General features: G+C 41.4%; 1 protein-coding gene across 1 annotated transcript in view; it reads left to right on the top strand.

Moving 5' to 3' along the window:
- Positions 1 to 336: 336 nt before the first annotated feature.
- DDX1 (DEAD-box helicase 1) overlaps positions 337 to 12,525 on the top strand; it is a 94,274-nt gene continuing 82,085 nt past the window's right edge. Inside the window, exons 1-2 of the mRNA XM_082252488.1 lie at positions 337 to 416; positions 6,673 to 6,724. Of these exons, the coding sequence (XP_082108614.1) occupies positions 401 to 416; positions 6,673 to 6,724 (68 nt within the window). The 5' untranslated portion in view covers positions 337 to 400. The remainder of the gene's footprint in view (positions 417 to 6,672; positions 6,725 to 12,525) is intronic.

Here is a 12,525-nt window from a genome sequence, read left to right as displayed (position 1 = left end):
CAGAAACATTAGAAAAGGAAACTTTTTTTTTTTTTTTTTCAAAACAGGTACTTTATTGTGCAGTAAACCATCAGATGAATGCATGTATTTTACATAAAAGATTCCTATATGTACAGGACACAAAGAGGAGAACAAGAGCTCACTAATCCCAGCACAGAGAAAATGCCATATGGAAGCCTAGTCGGCATTGTTTCTCATGTCTGCTTTTGTGTCCTATAAATGTCAATGGGTCGGCCATTTTCCTGGAGAGCAAGCTGTATAGTTTTCTAAAGGATACGGCTTAGGTAAAATGGCGGGTGATTGGAGACAACGTGACATATTCTCATTCCACGCCTGGCAGCAGGTTTCCGGTTTGTAGTCATTTCCTCCCGTGTTCTGTGTGTGCTGGCAGCCGGTAGACATGGCGGCTTTTGGAGGTGAGGATTGCATAGTGCCATAGATATTAATCTTTGTTGTTTACATTAGTGAATCTAGTTGTACATCTGCTGGTGAACTACGAGCTCCAGCATGCTCTGACAGCACGAGTGACACACAGTGCAAGGCCTGCTATGGTGTCATAGACAGATCTGACATGTGTCACTTCATGGATAAGGATTATTATGTATGTGGGCTGTTAGATGAAAATCATTGCTCTCTTATATATTGCATGCAATTCATTGCATTCATATATACACAGATCAGCCATATCATTATGACCCCTGACAGGGTAAGTGAATAGTATAGGTTATTTCATTACAATGATATCTGAAAGTGGGTGAGATATATCAGGCAGTAAGTGGACATGATGTTGGGATGTATTGAAACCCTAAAGAATGGGCACGTGTAAGGATTTGTGTGACTTTGACAAGGGCCACATTGTAATGGCCAGACGACGGGTCAGAACAACTCCAAAACTGCAGATGTTGTGTGACGTTCCCAGTCTGCAGTGATCAGGACCCACCAAAACTGGTCCAAGGAAGAAAAACTCTTGACGGCTCATGAGCTGCCAAGGCTCATTGATGCACTTGACGGGCCAGTGTATTCTGATCCAATAGAAGGGCTACTGTAACGCAAACTGCTAAAAACAACAAATATAAAGGTGTCAGGACACACAGGGCATCGCTGTTTGTTGTGTATAGGATTGTGTAGCCTAGAACTGGTCGGGCTGGCCATACTGACCCGTGCCCACAGCCAAAGGCACCTACAATGGGCACATGAGCATCAGAACTGGACCACTGAGGTATGGAAGAAGGTGGCCTCCTCTGATGAATCGCTTTTTGTTAAAGATAATGTGGATGGTCAGGGGTGTACGTGTGTCACTTACTTAGGGAAGAGATGGCTCCAGTATGGGAAGAAGATAATCCATGGGAGGCACTGTGATTGGGCAATGATCTGCTGGGAAACCTTGGGTCCTGCATTTCATGTGGATGTTACTTTGACACATACCACCTACCTAAACATTGCTGTTGACCAAATATACCCCTTTATGGAAACAGTATTTCATAATGGCAGTGGACTCTTTAGCAGAATAATATACTCTGCCACACTGCAAAAATTGTTGACTTGGCCTCCAAACTTCTCAGATCTCAATTCGTTAGGATTTATCGTTAGGAATATCGGTGGGATGTGCTGGAAAAACCAGTCTGATCCATGGAGACCACCAAATTTCAACTTAAGACCCCTTTCACACGGGCGCCTCCATGTAGGGGATTCTGCTTGCTCAGTGGGGGATCGCTCTGCTGAGCGGGTGGATGATGGTTCTGTGTCTGCTCCACTGTGCAAAGCGGACACAGACGCAGTCCTGCTCTCCACTATGAGGAAATCGGATGAAAACATACCGCCTGTCCGTTTCCATCTGATCCACCAGGCAGATGGAAAATAGGACCACCATCTGTCTTTTTTTTTGCGGGCAGGATCAGATCGTATGGCACTGGGTGTCAGCAAAGAAGTAGTAGAACCGCACTCAGGTAGATGAAAGTAAAATAATACTTTTTTATTCTTCAAATCATAGATGAACAGACAGTGCAGGGGAACAGGCAATCCAAAGGTTAACGCGTTTCACGGCACATACAGCCGCTTACTCAAAACAGTTATGAGTAAGCGGCTGTATGTGCCGTGAAACGCGTTAACCTTTGGATTGCCTGTTCCCCTGCACTGTCTGTTCATCTATGATTTGAAGAATAAAAAAGTATTATTTTACTTTCATCTACCTGAGTGCGGTTCTACTACTTCTTTGCACTTCATCCGGATGACGGGTCTTACCAGCACCAGGTCGGACTTACACACCTGAGCGGCTCTATCTCTCCCATACACTGGGTGTCAGCAGACATGTGTCCTCTGACATCCACCGCTCCATTGGGGATGGAGGCTGGAGGGTCTGATCAGGTCCCTTTTGAAAAACTGACAGGCAGACCTTATTGGACAGTGTATGGGAAAGGGCTCTAAAGTATCTGTTGGGAGCTTCTTGCCAGATACCACAGCACACATTTAGAGGTCTAGTGGAGCCTATGTCAATTGGGTTGATTTACTAAAACTGGAGAGTGCAAAATCTGGTGCAGCTATACGTGGTAGCCAATCAGTGTCAAACTTCAGCTTGTTCAATTAATCTTTAACAAAACCTGAAAACTGATTGGTTTCTATGCAGAGATGTACCAGATTTTGCACTCTCCATTTTTAGTAAATCAACCCCTATGGGTCAGGACTGTTTGGTTGGTGGGTGGTCAAAATGGTGTGGCTAATCAGCGCATATGATTCATTGCTCTCATACAGTCAGGTCCATAAATATTGGGACATCGACACAATTCTAATCTTTTTGGCTCTATATACCACCACAATGGATTTGAAATTAATCAAACAAGATGTGCTTTAACTGCAGACTTTCAGCTTTACTTTGAGGGTATTTACATCCAAATCAGGTGAAAGGTGTCGGAATTACAACCGTTTGTATATGTGCCTCCCACTTTTTAAGGGACCTAAAGTAATGGGACAGTTGGCTGCTCAGCTGTTCCATGGACAGGTGTGTGTTATTCCCTCATTATCCCATTTACAAGCAGCAGATAAAAGGTCCAGAGTTCATTTCAAGTGTGCTATTTGCATTTGGAATCTGTTGCTGTCAACTCTCAATATGAGATCCAAAGAGCTGTCACTATCAGTGAAGCAAGCCATCATTAGGCTGAAAAAACAAAACAAACCCATCAGAGAGATAGCAAAAACATTAGGTGTGGCCAAATCAACTGTTTGGAACATCCTTGAAAAGAGAGAAAGCACCGGTGAGCTCATCAACACCAAAAGACCCAGAAGACCATGGAAAACAACTGTGGTGGATGACCGAAGAATTCTTTCCCTGGTGAAGAAAACACCCTTCACAACAGTTGGCCAGATCAAGAGCACTCTCCAGGAGGTAGGTGTATGTGTGTCAAAGTCAACAATCAAGAGAAGACTTCACCAGAGTGAATACAGAGGGTTCACCACAAGATGTAAACCATTGGTGAGCCTCAAAAACAGGAAGGCCAGATTAGAGTTTGCCAAACAACATCTAAAAAAGCCTTCACAGTTCTGGAACAACATCCATTAGACAGATGAGACCAAGATCAACTTATACCAGAGTGATGGGAAGAGAAGAGTATGGAGAAGGAAAGGAACTGCTCATGATCAAAAGCATACCACCTCATCAGTGAAGCATGGTGGTGGTAGTGTCATGGCGTGGGCATGTATGGCTGCTGATGGAACTGGTTCTCTTGTATTTATTGATGATGTGACTGCTGACAAAAGCAGCAGGATGAATTCTGAAGTGTTTCGGGCAATATTATCTGCTCATATTCAGCCAAATGCTTCAGAACTCATTGGACGGAGATTTACAGTGCAGATGGACAATGACCCGAAGCATACTGCGAAAGCAACCAAAGAGTTTAAGGGAAAGAAGCGGAATGTTATGCAATGGCCAAGTCAATCACCTGACCTGAATCCGATTGAGCATGAATTTCACTTGCTGAAGACAAAACTGAAGGGAAAATGCCCCAAGAACAAGCAGGAACTGAAGACAGTTGCAGTAGAGGCCTGGCAGAGCATCACCAGGGATGAAACCCAGCGTCTGGTGATGTCTATGCGTTCCAGACTTCAGGCTGTAATTGACTGCAAAGGATTTGCAACCAAGTATTAAAAAGTGAAAGTTTGATTTATGATTGTTAATCTGTCCCATTATTTTTGGTCCCTTTAAAAAGTGGGAAGCACATATACAAACTATTGTAATTCCTACATCGTTCACCTGATTTGGATGTAAATACCCTCAAATTAAAGCTGAAAGTCTGCAGTTAAAGCACATCTTGTTTGCTTCATTTCAAAACCATTGTGGTGGTGTATAGAGCCAAAAGGTTTAGAATTGTCGATGTCCCAATATTTATGAACCTGACTGTATATTATATGCGATTCATTCTGTTCTTATATATTCTATAGGATTTATTCCACAATTATAGTATACAGTTCATTCCTCTCTTATATAGAATTCATTCCACCCATATATACTATTGATTCCTCATATATTATACATGATTCAGTCCACTTCTATTTATAGTATACAATTAATTCAACTCTTATGAATTATATAGGATTCATTCCACTTCTTTATATAGTTTTCAATTCATTCATTCTGCTCTTATGTACCTATGTATATGGTTCATTCCATTTTTTGAATATAGGATAAGGATTAATTCCACTCCTTTACTATATACAGTAGTATACAATTCATTCCCCTCTTATGTATGCATACAATTCATTCCACTCATATTAGATAGGATTCATTCCACTCATATTAGATAGGATTCATTCCACTCATATTAGATAGGATTCATTCCACTCATACACAGTATACAGTGTATTCCACTCTTTTATATATAGTATTCAGTTCATTCCACATATTAACCGCTTGCCGACCGCCGCAAGTAGATATATTGCGGCGGTCAGCCCCTCACAGGCAAAGTGAGGTATATATACGTCACTAGCCTGTGAGGCTCTGGGGAGCGAGCGCGATCGTTGGGGGAGAAAGGCAGGCAGCTTGTGTAAACAGGCTGCCTGTCATTCTCCCCTGTGTAGAAACACTGATCATACGGTTCTACTATGTAGGACCGTTGATCAGTGTTCCTACAGCTCAAGCCACAGCCAATCACAGTTAGAATCACGCCCCTAGGGACACACATAGCCCCTCCCTCTCAAATAAAGTTAACCCCTTCACTGCCAGTGTAATTTTACAGTAACAGTGCATATATATATAGCACTGATTACTGTAGAAATGTCACTGGTAACCCCAAAAGTGTCAAAAATGTCAGTCAAGGGTCCGATCTGTCCGCCGCAATGTCGCAGTACCGCAAAAAAAAATCGCAGATCGCTGCCATTACGCGTTAAAAAAAAAAAAAAAAAAACAACAAAAATGACAAAAATCTTTCCCTTTGTTAGTAAACGCGATAACTTTTGCGCAAACCAATCAAAATACGCTTTTTGCAATTTTTTTTTTTTACCAAACATATGTAGCATAAAACAAATTGGCCGAAAATGTTAAAAAATTTAGATTTTTACTTTTTTTGGGGGGAATTTCATATAAAAAAATGTGAAAAATATTGTTATTTTTGCAAAATTGACGCTCCTTTTTTTGTTTATAGCGCGTGATCAAAAAATCGCACAGGTGATCAAATACCACCAAAAGAAAGCTCTGTTTGTGGGAAAAAAAGGACGTCAAATTTGTTTAGGTACAGCGTCGCACGGCCGCGCAATTGTCCGTTAAAATCACGCAGTACCGAATCGCAAAATACCCCCTGGTCTTTTAGCAGCCAAATCCTCCGGGGCTTAAGTGGTTAAAGAGCACATTTAAAGTGTTGCCTATGGGTAATTTTGGGTACTGAACTTTGTAGCGGTTTCACAGGAGCACGCAGTTTTAAAGGGTAACTCCACTTTCGCGGGGAAAAAAAATAGCAAATAAATAAAACAATATAGCGTATACAATTGCGTCAAAAATCATATTGTAGTTGAATGTTATTAAAAATTACCTTTCCTTTTCAATCTGCAGCTTTGTAATTTTCTGAAATTGCAATGCAATATGGCTACCTGGAGCTGTTCTATACACAGAATGTATACTGACCACACACCAGAAACATAATTTCCTGCTTGTGTGATTGGCTCACCAATTTTTCCAGAAGTCTGCCTAATGCTGGCCATACACTTACAGAATTTCGGCCGTTTGCAGACTGAACGATTATTCTTCGGTCGAAAGCTAATTGGCCACTAACTTACAGAATAAACTCTTTTACATAATCGTTTTCATGATCATAATGATCGTTTGATAACATGCACAATATGAGTCAGAATATTATTTTTGTTTCAATTTTACTATACACATAAAAACTTTCATAGAAACGATAAAAGTTGTCGCTATGAATCCATCGACATTAGCTGGGCACACGATCAAAATCGTCGGTAAACTTGTGTTCACTAACGGCCTGATTTTCGAACGATCTTTCCTAAAACGACCATTTTCGGCCGAAATTCTGTGCGTGTAAGGCCAGCATAAGATACAAGTCAGATTTCTGTAACACTCTCATCATGCACCTGAAACCAGCAGATGTGAATAGCATGTTTTTTTCAGAATGAAAGAACACCCTGATCAGTTCTGGATGCTGTGTATAATAAACTGTCTTCTATTTTCAGAAATGGGTGTGATGCAGGAGATTGCTCAGGCCGTGGAGGAGATGGACTGGCTGTAAGTTTTACATCCTCAAGTATAGAAAATGTTGGGAATAGTGAATGGATGACACACTATATGCTCACTGGAACAGAGATTGAAGCTATACACCAAGAATTATTTGTCCATGTGTAAACTTATTTCACATAAATTAGGATAAGAGATGTAGTCCCAGATCCAGCGCATTTTGGGGACCAGAAAACGCCCCTAATAATAAGGGCTTGGGAAAGGGGAATGATATGATGACTGACAGACTCTGCATTCGTCCAGTGAAATACTGTAAAATTCACATCTTTAATTCTGTCCAGCATATACAGTTGTGTTCAAAATTATTCAACCCCCACTGAAATTGATTGTTTTGGCCAGTTTGACATTGATTTTGATCATTCAGTCATCCTGCTTACAATTAAATCAAAGAGGCACGTGTAGGTCAGACAAATATAACATAACATTTATAATGAAATAACCACAAATGTCTTTTCTGTGCTCACATCATTATCAGTTTTATTCAACCCCCAAGTGACATTCAATCTTAGTACTTAGTACATCATCCTTTTACAGTTATAACAGCTTTTAAACGTGAAGCATAGCTTGACACAAGTGTCTTGCAGCGATCTACGGGTATCTTCGCCCATTCGTCATGGGCAAAAGCCTCCAGTTCAGTCACATTCTTAGGCTTGTGCACTGCATCTGCTTTCTTTAAGTACCACCAGAGGTTCTCAATCGGATTTAAGTCTGATGACTGTGATGGCCACTCCAAAATGTTCCAGCCTTTAATCTGCAACCATGCTCTAGTGGACTTGGAGGTATGCTTGGGATCATTGTCCTGTTGAAAGGTCCAACGTCTCCCAAGCCTCAGGCTTGTGACGGACTGCATCACATTGTCATCCAATATCTCCTGGTACTGAAGAGGAATTCATGGTACCTTGCAAACGCTGAAGCTTCCCTGTACCTGCAGAAGCAAAACAGCCCCAAAGCATGATTGACCCCCCGCCATGCTTCACAGTAGGCAAGGTGTTCTTTTCTTCATAGGCCTTGTTCTTCCTCCTCCAAACACAGCGTTGATCCATGGGCCCAAACAGTTCAAATTTTGTTTCATCATTCCACAGAACACTATCCCAAAACTTCTGTGGTTTGTCCACATGACTTTTGGCATACTGCAGTCGACTCTTCTTATTCTTTGGAGACAGCAAGGGGGTGCGCCTGGGAGTTCTGGCATGGAGGCCTTCATTACGCAGTGTACGCCGTATTGTCTGAGCAGAAACTTCAGTACCCACATCTGACAAATCTTTTCTCAGTTCCTCAGCAGTCACACAGGGACTTTTCTCCACTCTATGCTTCAGGTAGCGCACAGCAGTCGAAGTCAGCATCTTCTTTCTGCCACGACCAGGTAGCGTTTCAACAGTGCCCTTTGCCTTGAATTTGCGAATGAAGCTTCCTATGGTGTCTCTTGGTATGTTTAACATCTTTGCAATCTTCTTATAGCCATTGCCCTTCCTGTGAAGAGTAATCACCTCTTCTCTTGTCTTCCATGACCATTCTCTTGTCTTCACCATGTTTGTAACCACACCAGTAAATGTCTAGAAGGAGCTGAGTATCACAGTCATTTTAAAGCTGCCTAATTGGTGCTTATTAGGCTTTATTGCTGCTCCCTGACATCCACAGGTGTTTTCAATACCTGATTGAAAACACTTCAATGAACCTCTGTTCTTCATAGTGGTAGTCTTTAAGGGGTTGAATAATTGTGTCAATGAAGAATTCACAAAAGAAACATTTACTACTGTATTACAAAACCAATTGATGTCATTTTAGTTGCATATGGCTCTTTAAGAAGTCCTTGTAGGATTTCATTCTGAATACAATTACAAATGTACACTAAATTCCCTAAAACCCTTTACAGCTTTGGGGGTTGAATAATTTTGAACACAACTATATCTTTCTCCATCTAAGGTATATAAGATAGAGGACTCCGCGCTTATGGAGTAATGGATATATTTGGCAATATAGACTGCAGCCTCCCTATACTATAGTCAAAAGACTATATAATGTAGTGAAAAAGGGGGGTAGGGGGTGGCGCTGTCTGTTTGCTAGTAGAGATAGATAATAAAGTGCCAAGTCTGGAAATACTATCAACATATGGTAAAAGATAAAAACGGTATATAAAATGTGGTGTGTAAAAATTGTATCATGAACAGTGAATCAAAGTGACATGTGCATATACGTCCCCTTAAGGCGACGTGTGCTGCAATGATAAAAAATGTGGTGGTATTGGTATGAGGTAGCAATATAATAGATTTGAGTGTCCTGACGAATACAGGTGTAACGATATATATATACTCAACAAATGATATAAAAGGTGATATTAGTACCGATAGATGATCCATCTAAGTTCTGAGAAGGTCATGGTTGCCTCCTTTTTTTTTTTTTTTTACAATTTGCAGGATTCTAGGCTGTCTTTCAAGGACTTGCAACAAGTATATAGGTCTGAGTTTCCGGCCTCCTAGGTGGAGGAATAAGATTAGAATAACTGTGCTAGAATATGAACCTCAAAAAAAAAAAAAACGCATTGGCATCTCTGTTCTGGCAGGTTCTTTTTAATTTATTTCTTTTCATCATTTTGTAGTTTTATAACGTACAATACATTTTTCTTTAGTTAAAGCGGTAGTATAGTCATTTTGTTGACTTTTACCTACAGGTAAGCCTATAATAAGGCTTACCTGTAGGTACAATTAATATCTCCTAAACTTGCACGGTTTAGGAGATATTTGCACTGCATGCAGCAGCTGACACTAGCGGCACATGCGCTCTTAAGGTCCGGCGGACCTTCAGAGTTCCTTGCCGGGAAGTTGCTGGAAAGTTAATCCCCCGCGCGCATGCGCGGGAGTGACGTCATCGCGGCTCCGGCCACTCACAGCGCTGGAGCTGCCGAACCCGGAAGAGACGCCGAGGGAGCATGTCAGCTCCCACAGCGCTGTCCGGGGGTCCGTGTCGGGGATTTGTTTTAAGGTAAGTATTTCATAATGAGCTAATATGCGATACATACTAGCTCATTATGCCTTTGTCTTGCAGGGTTTTTTTTTTTTTTTTTTTTTTTTTTTTTTGAGTATACAACCGCTTTAAAAATGCCTTTGGGGATTTCTTGTATTTAAGTGAACTATTTTGCTGTTACCTTTTTAAAGGATATTTTCCCCTTTTTGAAAAAAATAAAATAAATGCAATTTTGCAGGTATAATGTGCATTTTTTTTTCAAAGAAGCCTGCAGAGCATTGCACTCATGATGAGCAGATCATGGGTACAGTGTCAACCTCCTGAAGATTCTGAAGCTAGCTGTCTGCCCGTACTTCTGATACGGGCAGGCAGTTACTTGAGAGCAGGAAGATCAGTGAACTACGAGCTCACCAGCACCCTCATAGTTCATAGAGCTGCAAGCCATAATTAATACTTTGGTATAAAGTTATGGTATGGAAATATGAATCAAAGCATTTTTGAGAGAAACCCAGCCCTAAATATTTAAACAATGAAGAAAAAGGGGAAGAAAAGAAAGAGAGGGAAAGATTTGTTCCCTTTCCCCCCCATATACCATCAAAAAAGGGGCCTTTAAATGGTAACCCCCCCAAATGGTATATAAGACCGATACAACAATATTGATTTAAAAGTACAAACATATATTTTTAATGAACATACAAAAGCATATACATGACCTAATCTAAAACAGGGTCACAGTGGAAAAAGATCCCTGTAGCATTGATACATATACTGACATAAAAAAAGGAGATAATTTAGCAATTTGGCTTACTTTACCTGTTAAATTATCTCCTTTTTTATGTCAGTATATGTATCAATGTTACAGGGATCTTTTTCCACTGTGACCCTGCTTTGGATTAGGTCATGTATATGCTTTTGTTTGTGCATTAAAAATATGTTTGTACTTTTTTTAATCAATACTGTTGTATTGGTCTTATATACCATTTGGGGGTTACCTTTTAATGGCCCATTTTTTGAGGGGATATGGGGGGGGGGGGGACAAATCTTTCCCTTTCTTTTCGAATATTCTGATGAATTTTAGCTCATAAAAAAAAAAAAAAGTACGTGTTTGTAAATATATATATATATGTGTGTGTGTGTGTGTATATATATGTATGTGTGTGTGTGTGTGTGTGTGTGTGTGTGTGTGTGTATATGTATGTATAATATATATATATATATATATATATATATATATATATATATATATATATATATATATATATATATATATATATATATATATATATATATATATATTATCCCTCAAAATTTCAAGTCTTAAGCTACTAGCCAGGCCTTAAGGGTTATTCGCCAGTTGCTCCACCCAGCCCCTAATTCTGCCCCTAAACACGCCCTCAGAAATTATCTCATTAAATTACACTGTTAAATGTTTTTGCATGAATGTAGCAGTTATGTAGCAGCCTCATCAGCGCCTATCAATGCAGCCTATTAGTGAAGCTTCAATGCCGCCTCTCCTGTGCCCATCGATGCCCCCTCTCCAGTGCCCATCGATGCCCCCTTTCCAGTGCAGCCTAACATGTGCCCCGTCAATGCAGCCTAACGTGTGCCCCATCAATGCAGCCTGACCAGTGCAGGGGAAGGGAGGGGAGAGGAAGAGGAAAGCCGACCGGATAATCACAGAATGGGGTTCGCCCTGCTGTAACAGCTTTCGTTCGAATTGTCGGGAGCTCACCATCACATACAGTCCTGCCTCTTTGATCAGCTCATGTGATTGACATCACACGTCCCGGCATTGGACCTGTTTTCTGTCTGTCAAAGGAGCCGGGCCAGGAGGCGGGACTGTGTGTGACAGGGAGCGCCCGGCAATTCAAATGAAAGCTGTTACAGCGGGGCGATCCCCACTCTGTGATGATCCGGGCGCTTTCCACTTCCTCTCCTCTCTTCCCCTGGGCGATCGCTGGGAGAACAGCTCCTGAGGCAGCCCCGCACACGCCCATAATCATTTTCCACTTGCAAAATGCGAGCAGGCGAATGGAACATTTGAGGGCTGTGTGTATGTATGTATGTACAGTATCTCACCAAAATGAGTACACCCCTCACATTTTTTTGTAAATATTTTATTATATATTTTCATGTGACAACACTGAAGAAACTACACTTTGCTACAATGTAAAGTAGTGGTTGTACAGCTTGTATAACAGTGTAAATTTGCTGTCCTCTCAAAATAACTCAACACACAGTCATTAATGTCTAAACTGCTGGCAACAAAAGTGAGTACACCCCTAAGTGAAAATGTCCAAATTGGCCCAATTAGCCATTTTCCCTCCCGGTGTCATGTGACTCGTTAGTGTTACAAGGTCTCAGGTGTGAATGAGGAGCAGGTGTGTTAAATTTGGTGTTATCACTCTCACTCTCTCATACTGGTCACTGGAAGTTCAACAAGGCCCCTCATGGCAAAGAACTCTCTGAGGATCTGAAAAAAGAAGTCTTCCTCTATAAAGATGGCCTAGGCTGTTAGAACGGTGCCAAGACCCGGAAACTGAGCTGCAGCACAGTGGCCAAGACAGGACAGGTTCCACTCAGAACCGGCCTCGCCATGGTCGACCAAAGAAGTTGAGTGCATGTGCTCAGCGTCATATCCAGAGGTTGTCTTTGGGAAATGGACATAGGAGTACTGCCAGCATTGCTGCAGAGGTTGCAGGTGGGGGGGGGGGGGGGGAAGGATCAGCCTGTTAGTGCTCAGACCATATGCCGCACACTGCATCAAATTGGTCTGCATGGCTGTCGTCCCAGAAGGAAGCCTCTTCTAAAGATGATGCACAAGAAAGCCC

The sequence above is a fragment of the Pelophylax lessonae genome (assembly GCF_965119305.1).
Source record: "Pelophylax lessonae genome assembly, chromosome: 3".
In the NCBI taxonomy this organism is placed as follows: Eukaryota; Metazoa; Chordata; class Amphibia; order Anura; family Ranidae; genus Pelophylax; species Pelophylax lessonae.
The sequence above is the reverse complement of the archived record's forward strand: the minus strand, read 5'-3'. Positions and strand labels throughout refer to the sequence as shown.